Raw genomic sequence first — 19630 nt, 5'->3', positions numbered from 1 at the left:
GGGACTCCACTTTCAAGGAACTATGGGAACGCCAAGGTTTCTTTGTTCAGCAACACTCCCCAGGACCTTACCATTAAGTGTATAAAGTCCTGCCCTGCTTTGCTTTTCCAAAATGCAGCACCTCACATTTATCTAAATTAAACTCCATCTGCCACTCTTCAGCCCATTAGCCCATCTCCTTCATGGTCCCATTGTACTCTGAGGTAACCTTCTTCTCTGTCCACTGCACCACCTATTTTGGTGCCATCTGCAAACATATTAACCATACCTCCCATGTTCAGATCCAAATCATTCATATAAATGGCGAAAAGCAGTGGACCCAGCATCAATCCTTGTGGCACACCACTGGTCGCAGGCCTCCAGTCTGAAAAGCAACCCACTACCACCACCCTCTGTCTTCTATCTTCAAACCGATTCTGTATCCAAATAGCTAGTTCTCCCTGTATTCCATGTGATCTAACCTTGCTAACCAGTCTACCATGAGGAACCTTGTCGAATGCCTTACTGAAGTCCCTACAGATCACTTCCACTGCTCCGCCTTCATCAATCCTCTTCATTACTTCTTCAAAAAACTCAAGCAAGTTAGTACTATTGAACTACTTTTGATATTGAGCTGTTGAAAGAATTATTAGGTCAGATAATCAAATCTGTGCTCTAAGATCCTACGTTTTATGTGCTACAATATGTATAAAGGGTCCTGTACATTGACCGCTGTCATCTGTGGCTGTGTCATAGTAACACATTTGTCTATCTGGAAGGAGTGCAGCGCTTTTGGATATCCTATCTTTTGGGCAGTACGTTAAATCAAGGTCCCAGCTTTAGAATTGGATGCCCCACTGTGTTATGTTAAATGAGTTATCCATAGTATTCTAATCAAGTAAGTATCCCTCAATCAACACCACAGAAACCTGTTTAAAAGGACTTTGCTGTTTGTGGGAGTTTACCTGCTGCATTTTTCTACATTACAGCAGCAATTACATCTCAAAAGTACTTCACTGACTGTCAAGCATTTTGAGTCATCTGGTGGTGATGAAAAGCACTATAGGAATGTAATTTTTTAAATTACTCATTACATGCAGGCTTGGATTGGCCTGCGATGCCTTTCACAGTTAAATATCCTGCTAACACCAATGGCCTGGTTGACAATGGGAGAAAAGTTGGTGCAAGCATTAGATTCATGCAGTGAATTGAGATGTTGCAGCATCTATTCTTTTTAAAATTCTTCCATGAGACATGAGCTTTGCTGGCTAGGCCAACATTTGTTGATGTCAAGCTGGACTAATGGTGACTATAATCACTGATTGTCCTAAATAACCCACCTTGTTCACTGAAGTCTTTCAGGGAAGGAAATCTGCCATCCTTACCTGGTCTGTCCGCCATGTGACTCCAGACCCACAAAAATGTGGTTTGACTCTTGACTGTCCTCTGAAACGGCCCTAGAATGCGACTTTTTCAGGGGAAAATAAATGTTGGCCCAAGACTCACTTGAAAAAAATAACAAGCACACCCACAACGCTGTTAGGGAGGGAATTCTAGAATTTGGACCCAGCGACAGTGAAGGAACGGCGATATATTTCCAAGTCAGGATGGTGAGTGGCTTGGGGGGGATCTTGCAAGGGCTGGTGTTCCTATGTATCTGCTGCCCTTGTCCTTCTACATGGAAGCGGTTGTTGTTTGGAGGATGCTGTTAAAAGAACCTTGGCAAAGTTGCTGCAGTGCATTGCTGAGAAGTGAAGGGAATAATTGTCTTAGTCGGTGGATAGGGTATCGATCAAGAGAGGCTGCTTTATCCTGGAAGGCACCAGGCTTCCTGAGTGTTGTTGGAGTTGCAACCATTCAAGGAAAGTAAAGTATTCCATCATACTCCTGACGTGTGCCTTGTAGATGGTGGACAGGCTTTGGGGAGTCAGGAGGTTACTCGCCACGAAATTCCCAGACTCTGGCCTGCTTTTAAAGCTAAAGTATTGATATAACCATTAGAGGGAGCATTCAAAATTACATACAGCACAGAGAATTATATCACCCACCGCACAGGGCCATTCAGCCCAACTGCTCTTTGCTGGGACAGAAACAAGCCATTCAGCCCAATTAATCTTTGCTTCTATCAATACTCCATGAGCCATAACCCTTTACTTATAATCTCATCACTGTTGCCCTTGATTCATTCTTCCCTCATGTGTTTATCTAGCTTCCCGTAAATGTATCTATGCTGTTTTCCTCAGTTGCTGCTTTTGGCAGTGTTGAATTCACACTCTCACCACTCTCTGGGTTAAAAAAAACATGCAGCATTCCTTATTGGTGTTGGCGGTGGCCATTTTATTAAATATTTTTATATTTATTTTATTTTTATGGGCTCTAGGTTTTGACTCATCAAATCGATTGGAAAATCAGAACCGGTGGAGGCCATTCAGCCCATTGAGCCTGCCCTGTTATTCCAGATCATGACCAATCATCTTCTCAATGCCACTTTACCACATTATCGCCATATCCCTTAATCTCATTAATGTCCAGAAACCTATCGATTTCAGTCTTGAACTTAATGAGTGAGCTTCCACAACTCATTGAGGTAAAGAATTTCAAAATATTCACCAGACTCTGAATGCAGCAATTCCTCCTCACCTCAGTCCTTAATGCCCTACCCCTTAGGGGGAACATCCTAACTGTATCCACTCTGTCATACCCTGTAAGAATTTTCTGCGTTTCATTGAGATGCTGGTAAATTCATCAGATGGGTGTTTAGCAGGAGGAGATGAGGGCATTGTTTGAATGTAAAACCTTCACTGCAAAATAAACCTGGGAACTTTTCAATCCGCAAAACTCTTCCTGAAACATCCCTCTTCCTTCTATACCGTAACAGATCAACAGGGAGCCCATTGTAACAGATCAGCTCAGGATTCTTTCTAAGGTTGGTGACCAGTGACCAGTGGGGTTACACAGGGATCAGTGTTGGGACTGCAACTGTTTACAACACATATGAATGACTTGGAGGAAGGAAGCGAATGTACTGTAGCCACATCTGCAGATGACACCAAAATAGGTGGAAAGGCAGATTGTGAGAGGGATACAAACAGTTTACAGAGAGATATTGATAGGTTAAGCAAGTGGGAAGATGGAGTATAATGTAGGAAAATTTGAAGTTGTTCATTTGGAAGGGGGAACAAAAGAACAAAATATTATTTAAATGGAAAAGAAATGCAGAAAGCTGCAACACAGAGGCACTTGGAGGAACTTGTGCATGAAACTCAGAAAGCTAGCACACAGGTGCAGCAGGTAATCAGGAAAGCTCAGGGAATGTTGGCTCTTATTTCTTGGCAGTCGGACTATAAGAGTCGGGAAGTTTTACTGTAACTGTTCAAGGTGCATGAGCGGTTTTGTTTTCATTATTTTGGGAAAGATATAATTTCATTGGAGACAGTTGAGAGAAGGTTCACAAGGAAGATTCCTGGTATGGAGGGATCGTCTTATGAGTAAAGGCTAAACAGATTAAGCTCTGTTGATTGGAATTTAGAAAAATGAGAGGTGATCTCATTAAAACATATAGGATTGATAAAGAGTTTGACAAGCTAAATGCCGAGAGGATATTTCCCCTCATGGGAGAGTCTAGAACCAGAGGGCATTGTCTCAGAATAAAGGGGCACCAATTTAAGACTGAGATGAGGAGGGATTTCTCCTCCTGACAGTTGAGAGTCATTGGAACTCCCTGCCACAGAGAGCTGTGGGGACAGAGTCCTTGTGTATATTTAAGGCTGAGATAGATAAATTCTTGATTAGTTGGGGGATCAAGGGTAATAGGGAAAGGGTAAGAGAGTAGGTGTGAGGAATGTTGGATCAGCTGTGACCCTATTGAATGGCAGAGCACATGAGAGGCTGAACTCTCTATTCCTGATCCTGTTTCTTATGGTCTTAACTCGGGACCCATTGTAACAGGTCATCTGGGTGCCATTCTAATTTCTATTGCATGAAAACTTCAGGAGACTTGCTTCCACACTCAGTTGGGATAGCATTGCCACGTTGATCACCCTTGACCCTAGTATGGAATGTACCTTTCATTAGACTGGAACCTTGTCCCCTTTATCCAACCCACAGGGTTACAGTTCAGATAGCGTCAAAGACTGTTTACTTCCCTACCATATTCTCCATGATACATTTCTCAAGAATCATCTCTCAGGTGCCTCCAGCCCTTTTACAAATTGAAAGGTCCTCGCAACATGTGCTTTCCGTAGGCAGTAGTCATAAGCAGGCCCTAGGCCTGACCAACTTTATTTTGTTCCCACTGCCTGGAAATTATACTTGTTCACAATTCTAATGCCGTTTTAATTCCCAAGTACAGTCTTCTAAAAAGTCATACAGTTGATTTGCAACTAAGAAGACAAATAAATTATAAGCATTTGGGGTTCCAGAGTATTCTGCACAGGGCAGTTACTAGGCTCCAGTCAGAATTAAAGAACATACAAATTCTTGTAGTCTGCACTCTAACTGGGAGGTTTATTTCTGTAGTTGTGCACTCTGCACAGGCTCTGATGGGCCTCCGTCAACTCTTAAAGGAATACCGTCCCAACTATAATATGTAAAACAGAGGGTCTAAGGGGTCAATTATTTAAATGTTACGACTTACCTCTGTGATGTAAGGGACATGAGAGAGGGTTTTCCAAGTGCTCTCTGTGAAGCTTGCCAATGAGGCCCGGCTTGTGTGTGGATCTGCTGTCGACGCTGGTCTGGCCACATCACTGACTCTGGTGGCACTCCTCGTGATTGGCCGCACTGTGGTTGCTGCTGCAGTAGCGAGTGGCACAATGGCAATGGTGTGGGCAGTCGGCATGGCGACGGTGCTGGTACTGGCGCTTGTCGTGGTGCTTGTGGTCGTTGTCAGGATGGTTGTGGTGGAGGCAGCGGCTGGCATCGTGATGGGGACTGGCGCTATTGTCGTGCCCGCTGCCACGGTGAGAGCGGAGGCAGAGGGTGTGGGTGAACTGGCCGCGCTGCCGCCTGCCAGGGCAGTACTCTGGAAGGTGAAGGCAATCGGCTGGAGTGAGCCGAAGGAAGTGGTGGAGGGCGGAGAGGTAACTGGCCGGGCCATACTGGTGGTAAACCGCAGCTCAGAGTCAAACTCAAAGTCTGAAAAGAAACACAAACACTGGGTTAAAGCTGATGGTCATGGATTGTACAAACCATGGATGGGAGAGTCATATAACATAGAGGGATGCCATTGCACCCATTGTGACTGTGCTAGCTCTTTGAAGGTGCATCTGTTTAGTCCCTCTTCTTTGCTTTTTGCCCATAGTCATGTACGTCTCTCCTTTAAAGTGCTTATTGTTTCTATTTTGAAAGTTAGAATTGAATGTTTCCAACATCCTTTCATTCCAGATCACAACATCTCACTGCTTTTTCAGAAAAAGGTTTCCTCTTTTTGCTTTGGTATGGAGCAGACTCAAGGGACTGAACTCTTACTCCTGCTCCAAATCCTTAAGCTCTTTGGGCTCTTTCGGTCAATGCCATAACTCAGTGTCCATTAGTTACCAACCCTTCCACCCGTGCAAGTGGGAGTAGGCACTGAACCAATCCATCAGGGCAATGGGGTTTATGAATCCTTATGATTCCAAGTATTAGGGGAGGCGATGGCCTATTAATGGACTGTTAATCCAGAGACCCAGGTAACGTTCTGGTGACCTGGGTTTGAACTCCACCACAGCAGATGGTGGAATTTGAATTTAACAAAACTCTGGAATTAAGAGTCTAATGATTAATGAGTGTAATGACGATTGTCAGGAAAACTCATCTGGTTTGCTAATGCCCTTCAGGGAAGGAAACTGCAATCATTATCTGGTCATGTGACTCCAGACCCACAGCAATGTGGTTGACTCTCAACTGCCCTCTGAGATGGGCAATAAATGCTGGCCTAGCCAGTGATGTCCTCATCCCCTGAATAAATGAATAAGAACACACACACACACACACACACACACACACACACACACACTCACTCACACTCACACAAACACTCACACACACACACACACACACACACACACACACATTCATACTCACTCACTCACACTCACACAAACACTCACACACACACACTCACACACACACACTCACACACACACACTCACACACTCATACGCACTCACTCACACTCACACACACACACTCACACACTCATACTCACTCACTCACACTCACACTCACACACACACTCACACACTCACACACACACACTCATACTCACTCACACACTCACACACACACACACTCACACACACACACACACGCACACACACTCACACACACGCACACACACATGCTCACTCACACTCACACACACTCACACTTGCTCACACTTACACACACTCACACACACACTCACACTCACACTCACACACACACATTCACACTCACACATTCACACTCACACACACTCACACTCTCACACTCACACACATGCACACACACTCACACTCACACATTCACACTCACACTCACACTCACACACACTCACACACACACACTCACACACACACACTCACACTCACACTCACACACAAGATCTGAGGCTAGAATGGCTACTCCAAACTAACCTACCAAAACATATAATCAGATGCGACAATAATATTTTGTCAATGCCTTCAGGATTGGAGGCAAGCAAGCAGAGCATGGAGAAGAGGGGCAGGTGGAAGCAGGCCTTCTAGAAGATTCTATTTCGCCAAATAATCTCTGAGAAAGAGCCTTTGTTGTTTTGCCTGTCTTCACAGGTCCACCATTGCCAGTACAGAGATCATGCCCCAAACTGATGACAGCTGATCGATCAGGTCAGATCACTGGGAGGCAGAAAGAACTATATGGAACAATGTCAGAAAAACAAACAGAGAAAGCACTGGGGAAAATCAGCAGGTCTGGCAACATCTGTGGAGAGAGAAAGCAGAGTTAATGTTACGGCTCCAGTGACTGAGGTACAGCAAACCCACAATTTAAGACAAAATGTAGTTTGGTGCTGATGGTGACCTGGGAGTATTGGCAGAACCAACAACTCAAGGGGAGGTGAGTGGCCCAAATTCATTTTTAAGAGCATTTGTAAATTGAAAATGAATTTTGAATAATGTTTGATCTGCCTGTTTGACATATTCCTCCATCCATTTCTGAAAGCAATAGCAATCTCGGCTCTTGTTTTTAATTCTAACTATTGCATTCTAAGATGTGCCAGAGAGTGGTGACTCTGTACATTTTTCACTGTACTCCTGTAATCTTTTACTAGCGTACATGTGACAATCAAATCTAATCTAATCTAATTTGCAGAGGAACAGTTCCTCAGACATTAATAATTTATTCTTCACATGTGACTGCTTTGGATTGTACCATTGTCTAACTGTGTCGAATGTTTGGTGTATAATGCATGGCTAAGTCAGCAATGACCACTGACCCACATTACAGTCATTATATGTAAACTGTGTGACAAGAAGTGCATAAACGAAGGAAAGAGTGGTCCTACGTAAGGTTGTTCTCACTGGTACCTAACATCGTCCTACTGCTGGAGAGATGTTACACACAGAGGCCAGGAATTTTCATTTCAGTTTGGGATCGTGACCCACACTGTGTCAGGAACATTCACACGGCTCTGATATTTCCTGGTTAAGTCAATTAGTGGCCAGAACATGTCCTTGCCAACCAGCTAAGTGCAGCAGGAAGATTCCCAAAGAGCACAGCCTGCTATTGCAAATGAGAGAGACAGAGAAACAGAGAGAGAGAGAGAGAGCACATCAGAGCAGCAGACAGAGAGAGAGAGAGTGACAGACAGAGAGAGAGAAAGGCCAACAGAGAGACTGAGACAAACACATAGAGAGACACACAGATAGAGAGGGCCAGACAGACAGAGACAGGCAGATGGCGAGAGAAAAACAGAGACAGACACAAGCAAACAGAGAGAGAAAGAGAGGAAGAGGTGGTCAGACAGACACAGAGACTTAGACAGAGGCAGAAAATACAGAGAGGTAGACAGAGACTGACAGAAAGACAGATAGCGATTCTACTGTAAGGTGACCTCTTAGAAGTTTTTTTTAGTTTTGAAATAAAAAGTGCCTGGGGCTGCCATGGTGGGGAGGAAATCCATCCACAGCATGGCCAGTGGCTGATGTGTATCAGGTTGGGGGAATAGAGAGGTGGTTTTTGAGTCTTACCCCTGGAGGACTTCTCCCTCCCTCTCACCTGCTGCCTTCCATCTCTCTCCCTCCTCCTACCCCTCTGTCTTGATCTCTTTCTCTGCATCACCTCCACTCAGCTCCCCAGTCCCCAACCGGCCTTTAACTTCCCTCCCTTGGTACTTGCTGGTTTCTCCCCTGACACTAATTCTGGGGAAAGTGCCCACCATCTCCGTTTGTACCCCATATTGGGGCAAATGTTCTGCCCATGAGTCTCTAGTTGGACCTTTTCCCTGTTCCAGTGTAAGTTGGGTCCTAGCTGGGATTAATTCCAACATTCACTCAAAGCTGCCGTTCCGATATTCTGCATGCAGGCTCAGCCTGGGCTCTCTGATCATGGTATTGACTTCCACTTCTGGAAGTCGCTGCGACACACAGCCCACAGAATCAGCTAGAAAATTAGAGGGAACGCTGATCAATTCACATAGCAGGGAGACAAGTGTGCAATCTGCGGTTTTGTAAAATCACAGGGTTTTTACTTTCTGTGGAAATGACTGTGACAGAGTGCTGACGGAAGCTTGAAAGTGGCAGGGAGATCAACTTACACAGCAGTCAGCATTGATGATGCTGATCACTGCTCTGTGTTCAAGTCAAACCTGTCCGCGGTTACCAGAACAGGACTCAGGCTGGTTTGCCTGAAATCCTCCCATAGTTAAATAACTCACTGTCTAGACTCACACATGAACGGTGACCAGTTGGCTGAAGCACCGCACAGCAGCCAGAATGACAAGTGTGACATGACCATTTCTGCTTGGCGAGTTGATGGGGTCAGATTTTGCTTCGTACAGGTCCAGCTAACCATGGGTCATTGTCGGGGGCATAATTCAGAATAGGAGCTGGGCATTTAAGACAGAGATGAAGATGAATTCCTTCTCTCAGAGGGTGGCAAATCTGTGAATTCTTGTCTGCAGAGGGCTGTTGAGGCTGTGTCATTAAGTATATTTGAGGGTCTGAGGCAGGCAGATTTTTAACCAGGAAAGGAATGAAAGGTTATGTGATAAGGCAGGAAAGTGAAGTTGAGGATTATCAGATCAGCCATGATCTCATTGAATGTTGGAACAGACTCAATGGGTTGAATAGCCTACTTCTGCTCTTATGGTGCAGACCCAGAGAATGGCATTGGGAACTCAGACCCACCTTAATCATTCAATTCCAGTTCATGAGGCAGGAGTTAATAATGAGAATGACCTTTTCCATCCTAATTGAAGGGAAGTAATCCAATGACAGTAAAAAGGAAGGCTGGCAAAAAATGTCAGCATATGACTCAACTGAAAATAAATAAAACCGTCATTGGCCATGGAGTTAATTCAAGTTTATGGTTCTTCCAATTTCCGGATTACTGGGAATGTTGGACCAGGAATGATTCTTCCCCTTTTTATTATTCTTTATTAATTCAAGGGATAAGCGCTGACTTGGCAGCATTTATTGCCCATCCTAATTGCCCACAGTGCAGTTAAGAGTCAACCACATTGCTGTGGGTCTGGAGTCACATGTAGGCCAGACCAGGTGAGGATGGCAGTTTCCTTCCCGAAAGGACATTAGTGAACCAGATGGGTTTTTCCAACAATCGGCAATGGATTCACGGTCATCCAGATATTTATTCCACCATCTACCACGGTGGGATTCAAACCAGAGTCCCCAGAACATTATCTGGGTCTCTGGATTAATAGTCCAGCAATAATATCACCAAGACACTGCCTCCCCCTATTTGATAATCTATGTGTTTTGAGAAACACCTGCATTTTATTTTTGTGTAATGACCATATCAAGACCAAAGTGAAACTGGAGAGTACACTGAAAGAGGATTTAAGGGATGAAGAACTAAGAAGGAAAAAGACAAATAGAAAGCTAACTGCAGAGGGTGGGGTTCCAGAATGCTCAGAATCAGTGTAAGTGGAAGCAGGCAAGAACATCCACGAATGGATCAGTTTTCTGTTTTGGCTGATTAGAATAGATCCTGTTGTTGAATTAGTCCTTTTAAGAAGACTGTATTACTGTGTTTGTGTTATACATTTGGAAAGGATAGACAGCTAAAAACTGGAAGAGCTAAAGATTATGGATTGGACAACATACACTGTTGCTGTTTCGGTGTTGCCAATACCCACTGTACCATTTAAAGGTGGCACAGAAGGAAGCTTGTGGGGAGTATATGCCATGAGGATTGTTGGGACCCGAATCTGAGAGAGCTTGTAGATGTCCACCTTGTTGGTCTGGCAACATCTGACAGAGTGTGGCAGCTGGTGAATATGACTCATTTGTCGAAATTATAGAATGACAAGTGAGAGGCCCTAATAATAGAGGCCAAGTTGGAAACAATGTGAGATAGTGAGTGGAGTCACATCTATTGAGGAGATGTTGCGAGTGCTTGAAACTATTTAAAGTGTATCTTTGTTCCATTGGCTATTTAAAGTGAAACCTGAGTTTTGATTTGAAATATCCTTTGCTGGTTAATCAATATTTGAATTATGTTGACTTTTCTTGGTTTGTGAAATCTTGTCCAGATGGTTTTCTTTTCATTGGCAATATGTGGACTCTTTTCATCTACAAGTCATTGGTCTCTATGGGGATTGTAACATTAGAAAAGCATGACATCTAGTTTCAGAGACAAGAGCTAAATTTATTAACTTTTACCATTAAATGTGGAGAATATTCTTTGGAGAAATTGTTAAGTGATTCTGTCATTTCTGGCAAGTATGGGAATGGCGAACAAAAATAAAGACAATGACTTGTTTCTCAGAGCTCACATGAGGGAAATGTGCATCCCTACAGGTCAGTGTCTGTCACTAACTGCACGAAGATGGGGATCATGGAGAACTCAGCAACAACTTCCATTGATTTCAAGCCCTGCACATAGGCAAACACCCATAAAGTCCTGCACTGATGGGTGTAAAGAAATGGGTGCCACTGCTGGAAGGGAGAGATTAGGAAATATGAGCAAACAGAATGGTTTAGAGGAGTGGGTTTCTCAAATAATGGAGAGAGATCACCGAGGTGGAGGGCGAGGTGTGTTGCAGGGAGTTTTAAAGGATAGGAGCGAGGCAGGTGAAGACTTAGCCACCACTGATGGAGAGCGTGGGGTGAGTAACAATCAAAAAGGGCAGAAAAAAAGCATTTGATAGGTGTTTAAGAAAAATAAGCTTATAAAAGACACCAGTTTATGCAGAACAATAGCTGTTATCTTTTTGGAATACTCAACAAAATTGATGCAGTTTTCTTGAGAGCAGTAATAAAACATTAGCTACCTATCCCCGAGGGGGCATTTAATTGAATATGGGCAGCCTTCAAACTAAACCCTCTTCTCTACTAACCATCCATTCAATGATCTACTGATCTCGCTGAAGGGCAATTGGATCCATAAATAATCATTTACCTCATGGCATTTCCATCAATTGAACTGATCCTGCTGACTATTACAAAGTAAATGATCACACACTGAGGTTTATTTTCAGCAAAAACAGGGTCGGAAGACAATTTTATTTTTCAATGTAACGTTGGATGGTTTCTCTCTTTACACACCTTCTTGTGGTTTCTCCTGGCTCTACTTTCAAAGGAAGGGAACTTGCTGCTTGTCAATTCAGTGTGCCAAAGGACAAACTGACCAGGGAAGAGATGAGACGAGTATAGTACCAAAGGCTGGAAGGTGTCAAATCTCTTCCGAGCTGTATAATTGGAGCCAAAGTACAATTGGGATTGAAAACAATTAAATGGACTCATCAGCTGATTCCTTATCCATGGTTTTTACATAGAACTACAGAGTGATACATCACAGAAGATGGCTATTTGGCCCCTTCTGCACATTCTGGCTCTTTTGAAGGGCTCTACAATTAATCCCAACTTGTGTTCACTCCTCCAATGACAAAAAGGCAAAAATAAATTTAAAGGCTAATATCAAGAAGATTTACTTCACATGAAGATTCAGTCGGAGGGAATAGGTAATTTAAGAATGAACAAGGTGCTGCAATGGTCAATCATTAGGATCCTTCTAGCATTGGTCCGATACTCTGGTTTTTCCTCATCTCAGCATCTGCCTAGAAAGTATTCTCTACAGTCACAACACCGAGTTAAAAAGATGTGGCTCTGTCCTTTGAAAAATTCTTTGGACTGATCACAAGTAAAATCAAGGCAAGGATGAGAATGAGGCATTTACAATCCACTCATGTGCATTCTTTGATTTGCTGGCCAGACCAGCAGTTATTGGCTTGGTGGGGCAGTGGTGTTATTGTGGTAATGTCACTGGGCTAATCATCCAGGACCCCGGTCTAATGTTCAAATCCCACGATGGCAGACAGTGAAATTTAAATTTAATTGTTAAAAATCTAGAATTAAAAAGCAAAGGCAACCATGCATCATCTGTTAATTGTTGTAAAAATCCCCATTCTCACAACCATTGACCCATCACTAATGTCCTTTAGGGAAGGAAATCTGCCATCCTTACCAGGCCAGGCCTGCATGTGACTCCAGACCTACAGCAATGTGGTTAATTCTTAATAGTTGATCATAAAGTTAAGAGTAGCCAATAAATGCTGACCTTTCAAACCTAATTGCCCTTGTGAAGATGGTATGAGCTGCTTTATGGATCTGCTTGAGTCCTTGGGGTTTGGATACAAACACAGTGTTGTTAGGGAGGGAGTTCCAGGATTTCAGTGCATTAATACTGAAGGGACAATGATACAGACATAAGTGCGACTTGGAATGGAATTTCTGGTGATGGTTTTCCCGTGAAACTACTGCCCAACTTCTAATGCACAATAAGTTCATGGATATGGGAGGTGCAGTCTTGGTGAGTTTCTGTAGTGCATCTTATAGATGGCACACATTACTGCCACTGTGTTTCAATGGTGAAAGCACTGGGTGGTAAAGATAAAGGATGGAATGCCGATTGAGTGAGGTCCTGCCCGCCATCTGGACAGTTGGATGTACGGTCCCCGATAGCTGTGACTAAATTTTATGTGACTCAAGTCATGGCTCCCATCCCGTTGAGACAAGACAGCCCACCTCAAAGAGGTGCCAGCCAAATCAGAGGGCCAGCAGTTCCTCAGTGCCAACAGTACCACCAACATCAGTGGTCAATGCTGGAAATGCAGTGAGCCCAGGAGCTCAAGGCATTGAATAAAGGTGGTGGGGAGCAAGGATGGGCTACTCACCAGGGTCTGACAGGCCAGGGCATCAGGGGGCTGGGGAAGGGGTGGTGCCAGTCGTCATCAATGGATGGGGTGTTTTCAGTCCTTGCTGTTTGGATCCCCCACCATAACACATCCCCTAAACAACATGAAGTCACGGGCAAGCCACCAAATCAAAGGGGGTGGGGGGTGGGCTTTTAAAGATTACTATTTGGTCACTTGATTGGCCCAAGACTGAGTCGCATTGAGAGGAATGTTGAGAGGGAGGCGTGTGTGTATCAAACTTCAGACTGAATTAAAATACCCCACTCGTTACAAGGAGTGATGAACATTTAACAGAAACACAATGGACAGAGGGAACTTACATCCTGACCCTCCAGAACCAGAGTAAACACTTTCATCGTCATCATCTGAGCCTGATCCTTCGAGATCTGTTAACGTTGCCAGATCTTGAGTCTGTCGCGATGTGTGGTAGGTCTAGGACGGAAGAGACAAATGAACAACATTAGCACCAAAGAACTGGATTTGACAATCAGCTCAATTCATTGAAAAGGCTAAGGAGCACTGTGCAGTGAGACTCCAATCTGCAATGAGGGAGAAAAAGAACTGGGAAAATAAAAACTATTTTTCTACTTGTATTTTGTACTAACATTTGTTTTAGATTGTTAAGTCACAGAGCTCAGAAGTGAACATAGATCGCTGCACAGCAGCAGATTGGCAGTTCAGATGATGGTGGATTACTCAGTACAAACCATTTCTAACTTTAAACAAAACTTCAGACACCTCTGTTCCCTTCCGCTAACTGCTTGGATGCGGTTGAACATGTTGCAATGGACCAGTTAATTCTTAAAGTTATTTAACAAGTCGACAGGAATCTAAATTCTCCTTGGCCAGTTATCAGTAAATTGGGTCAATTGTGGGTCCACTGTTGAGGTTTGTGTCATAAAAGTGCTAGGTCAGGACTTCCAGAATTTAGACCCAGCAATGCTGAAGCAACAGCATAAATATCCTCAACTGGGTGGTGTATGATCCAGGGAGAACGCTTTTCAGTGAAGTTTTCAGGGGCCTGCTACTCTCCAACTTCCTGGATCTGCCAGTCTGATAGGTGCTGTCAAAATGGTTGATTCATTGACAATTGTAGCATTTCCAGGCAAACAGGCTCTGGGCAGGAGACACCAGCTCCCTTTCTGAAGAGCTGCACATTCAAATCCCCAGCCTCAGTTAACATTCAGGCTCAACCAGTGTGTAACAAGAACTGAGCTGTGCTGTCAGCTGGCACAGTCACTCAGTCTGGGCCTCACCCACTCAGAGGCGAGGAGGAGCTGACAAGAAACAGTTAGACCTTCCAGCAGCATGATCACTTCCCATTAGCCAGTGATACAGCAGCACTTGATGGGTTTGAGAGGGACTTGGCTCAGTGCCAAACTAACTGTTGAAATGATCCAGCTCTTCAAAGCACTCCAGAAGTCTTCTGTGTTGTCACTAGGCTCATTTAACATCATCCTGGCAATGCAGCAAAGGACAGAAGTGCACACAAGCCGTTGTGATTTAATGTCACCACAGTATCACCAGTGACAGCCCCGTATCCACCAGTCCCTCACCCAAGAGTAGAGCTCAAAATACTCCCTGCCATTGTTTTGACAGGGCGATGTATCTAATTGCATTGCTGGGTGTTGTCAGTTGTATCAAACATGATGCAAACATTTCACCCAGCCATTGATGATGGCTTTGGGGATTCTGAGTGAAACTGATTGCAGCTGTGAATGAGGTGAGTACCTTTCTCTGAACACATCCTCCTGACTGATTGGAGACAAGAAAGATGATATCAGATTCTACCTTCCCCACTCCCTCCCCTCTTAAACAAAAAGAGACCATCTAAACTCATGACTTCTGCTGCACAGTTCTTCACAAGTCTGCACAGAACCCTTCAAGTTCTCAATTATGAACTGGCGAACAAACATGTGAATTAGGAACAGAAGCCAAGCACTCAGCTCCTCCAGTCTGCTCCACCACTCAATATGATCTTGGCTGATCTGACTGAAACCTCAAATCTACATTTTTATCGAAAACCAATTGCTTTTCAACCCCCTCCTTATCAAGAATCAATCTATGTTTGCCTTAAAAATATTCAAACACTCTTTTGAGAGAAAAAAAATTCTCCTTACTGTAGTGCACAAGAATTGAAATAAAATGAAATAAAAGTCAGACTTGCACTTATGCAGCACTTTTACAACCACTGGCGATCAGAAAGCACTTTACAGCCAATTACTGGCTTTTGAAATGGCGTCACTATGCGGGCCTTGGTTCAACATTTGATTCAAACCTCTGGCAGCGTCACACTCTTTAATAACCGCGCTTCAGAGTCAGCCTGGAATTTTGCACTTGTTTTTAGATGTGAGCCATAGGAACTGCGTCCAGGGTAAATTCTTAGATATGGGGCAGATGACTGTTTCAATTAATCCCTTATTGCCTCAGCATTATTCGGGGGACAACTGAATGCTGCATTAGATATTCAGCCCCAAACACTGGAAATTCCACCAACTGAGAATAGGCAGAGCTCCCAACCAAGACTACCCTGAAGCTCTCCAAATGGCAATATGAATTAAAGAATGTACATATGAAGGCACATTGGGAATTTTCAACTAAAATAAACAAATCATAAGAGTTGGAATTAGACAGAGTGGACTATATCTCCTAACAAGGGACAAGAAAGTTAAAAGTTTCAACGTAAATGTATTTGCCGCATTAAGTTGCAGTTCAGTCTAATCAAATCCTAAATTATTGGGATGGGTGCATATCCAGTTTGAGCCCTCATTCACTTGAATAATTTACAAGCTTACTGCAGTGGGTCTATTCTTAACCAGGTTGACAGTCTATTCTACACAAATCTTCAGTCTTTGGGATGACTTTGTAAACTGACACCATCATCGAAGACCGAGCTGAACCAATGAAGTTATCTAAAGTAGACTGCTTATGAAATGGCCGAGGAAATAGCACCGCAATGCAGCGGAGTGACCTGGCCAATACTGTTTTGGTGGCCTCAAGGTATTTATTTTGTAACATCAAGTGATGTCTCTTTCCCACGCTGCACAGTAAAATAATCCTCTGAGAATTGTCTCAATAATCAGACAGAAAGAGGACTCTGAAATTGTAGTCAGTTGAGGTTAGACAGTTCTTGTTAAATGCCGTAAGGCTTTAGCAAAACTCCTTCTGGTTTATAGTGTGCTAAACACAGATTTGGACAGAATTAGAGTTGTGGTACGTGATATATGTCTGAACTACATCATACAATTAAAATCTGCTGTGAGAGATTAAAGGGATATCGTCATCAGAAATTTATTGCTTGCTGCCAGATGGTTGTGCCTGTCTTCTATACTAAATTTTACTCAAATTTCTGGATTAAAAGAGCTAGTGAGCATTGATAACATATATTGTCTTTTCATCTCTCCTAATTGCCTGACTTTGTGGGGTACAAACTCTGGGGTGGCATGGTGGGTCAGTGGTCAGCACTGCTGCCTCATAGTGCCAGGACCCTGGGTTCAATTCCACCCTCAGGCAACTATCTGGGTGGAGTTTGCATGTTCTCCCTGTGCCTGCATAGGCTTCCTCCAGGTAATCTGGTTCCCTCCCACAGTCTAATGATGTGCAGGTTAGGTTAGGTCAGGTGGCTGTGCTAAGTTGCCCTGAAGTGTGCAGGCTAGGTAGATTAGTCATGGGAAATGTAGGGTTACAGGGATAGGATGATCTGGCTGGGATGCTCCACAGAGGGTTGGTGTGGATTTGATGGGCTGAATAGCCTGATTCCACACAGTAGGGGGTTCTTTTGAAAAGAAAATATTGACTCTTCACAAACAAGAGGCCATTCAACCCTTCATGCTGGTACTGGCTTTTTGCCTTTCTTTTAAACCCCTTGTGGTTTCTTTTCTTTTCAAGAGGAATCCATCCGGTTTTCTTTTGAAGATTGCGAATAAATCTCTGCTGCTTTTGTCACCCTTTCAGACAGTGCATTCCAAATCACAAAGACTTGCAGCTTATAAACATTTCCTTTCATCTCCTCTCTGCTTCTTTTTGGCAAACATCTTAAATCTGCATTTTCTGAAGAATGGTCCTCTGCCAGTGGATACAGATTCTTCCAATCCAACTCCCCTCAGAATTTTAATCTATTAAATTTTTTCCATAACCTTCGAAGTCCAGAAGAATGTTTGGGTTGGGTGTGGTGCCAGTGGCTCCAACAACTTCCCTCTTTACTTCATCCTCCAGTGTGCAGCATGTTTTTTACCTCGGGGAACCAAATATAATTCCATCCTCATCCAACTCATACTCTGCACTGTTTTGGGGGGAACTGGGTGAGAGAGAAGGTCAACTGTGTTACTAGTGGGAATTGGGAAGACTGACTCCAGCCTCCTGCTCCCCAGGCACAGGGCCTTTATTGGAAGCATTAGATATGCTCATTTGTTCAGCTCTGAGTTTGAAACGGTGTTGTGAATTTACAAAGTCGGCCAAGTGACTGAAGATCTCATGTAAACTGTCAGCCAGGGAAGAATGCACTCCTAGAACATAGAACTGTACAGCACAGGAATGGGCCCTTCAGCCCACAATGTTGTGCCAAATGAAACTAATCCCTTCTGCTTGCCCTTGGTCCATATCCCTCCCTTCCTTTCATATGCATGTGCTTATCTAAAAGTCCCTTAAATAGCCTATTGTGTCTGCCTCGACCACCACCCCTGGTAGTGTATTCCAGACTACTACCGCTCTCTGTATAAAAAACTCACCCCTCATATCTCCTTTGAACTTTCCTGCTCTAACCTTAAATGCATGCCCCCTAGTATTAGACAATTCAACTCTGGGAAAAAGAATCTGACCATCAACCCTATCTATGCATCTCATAATTTTATTGACATCTGTCAAGTCTCCCCTCAGCCACCGCCACTCAGGAGAAAACAACCTGAGTTTTTCCAGCCTCTCCTTATAGCTCATACCCTCTAATCCAGGCAGCATTCTGGTAAACCTTTTCTGCACCCTCTCCAAAGCCTCCACATCCTTCCTGTAATGTGGCGACCAGAATTGAACGCAATACTCTAAGTGTGGCCTAACCAAAGTCTTATAAAGCTGCAACATAACATCCTGACTCTTGTACTCAATTCCCCGACCAATAAAGGCAAGCATGCCATACGCTTTCTTTACCACCTTATCTACTTGCATAACCACTTTCAGGGAGCTATGGACTTGAACCCCAAGATCCTTCTGTACATCAATGCTGTTCAGAGTCCTGCCATTAACTGTATACTTTTCCTTAACATTCGATCTCCCAAAATGCAGCATCTCACACTTAATTGGATAAAATTCCATCTGCCATTTCTCTACCCATATCTGCAACTGGTCTATATCCCTCTGTATCCTTTGACAACCTTCTACACTATCCACAACTTCACCAATCCTTGTATCATCTGCGAACTTACTAACCCAGCTATCTACATTTTCATCCAAGTTATCTATATATATCCCAGCAGCAGAGGTTCCAGTACGGATCCCTGCAGAACCCCACTAGTCACGGACCTCCAGCCAGAAAAACACCTTTCCACCACTACCTTCTGCCTTCTATGGACAAGCCAATTCTGAATCCACGCAGCCAAGTCACCATGGATCCCATGCATCATAATCTTCTGGATGACCCTACCATGAGGGACCTTTTCGAAAGCCTTACTAAAATCCATGTAAACAACATCCACTGCTCTACCCTCATTGATCACCTTCGTCACTTCCTCGAAAAATTCAAGTTAGTGAGACATGACCTGCCCTGTACAAAGCCACATTGACTGTCCCTAATTAGGCCAAATTTCCAAATGTGCATAAATCCTATCCCTAAGAATTCTCTCCCAAGCTTCCCAACCACCAATGTGAGACTCAACTGTCTGTAGTTTCCTGGATTATCCCAATTTCCTTTCTCAAACAAAGTAACAACATTAGCTACTTGCCAGTCCTCTGGGACCTCTCCAGTAGCTAGCAAAGATACAAAGATCTTGGTCAAGACCCCAGCAATCTCCTCTCTTACCTCTCTCAATAACCTGGGATAGATACCATTGGGGGACCTATCCATCTTAATGCTCTTCAAGAGATCCAACACCACTTCTTTCTTGATCTGAAAATGCCCTAACAAAATAGCATACTCCACAATACCTTTTTCCTAGGTGAATACCGTTGCGAAGTACTCATTTAGAATCTCACCCACATTCTCTGCCTCCAAGCACAAGTTCCCTTCTTCATCCTTGAGTGGTCCTACATTCTGATTGGTTATCCCCTTGTTTGTAATATATCTAT

The 19630-nt window shown here is 43.7% G+C and overlaps 1 protein-coding gene across 1 annotated transcript in view; it reads right to left on the bottom strand.

Annotated features, from left to right (window-relative positions):
* The window catches only part of LOC109917517 (syndecan-3-like), a 206583-nt gene that overhangs the window by 12153 nt on the left and 174800 nt on the right, over window positions 1-19630 (bottom strand). Inside the window, exons 2-3 of the mRNA XM_048613265.1 lie at window positions 13678-13789; window positions 4616-5115 (exon numbers count right to left, since the gene is read on the bottom strand). Coding sequence (XP_048469222.1) covers window positions 4616-5115; window positions 13678-13789 — 612 coding nt within the window. The remainder of the gene's footprint in view (window positions 1-4615; window positions 5116-13677; window positions 13790-19630) is intronic.

This window comes from Rhincodon typus, chromosome 27, assembly GCF_021869965.1.
Source record: "Rhincodon typus isolate 14 chromosome 27, sRhiTyp1.1, whole genome shotgun sequence".
Classification (NCBI taxonomy): domain Eukaryota; kingdom Metazoa; phylum Chordata; class Chondrichthyes; order Orectolobiformes; family Rhincodontidae; genus Rhincodon; species Rhincodon typus.
The sequence above is the reverse complement of the archived record's forward strand: the minus strand, read 5'-3'. Positions and strand labels throughout refer to the sequence as shown.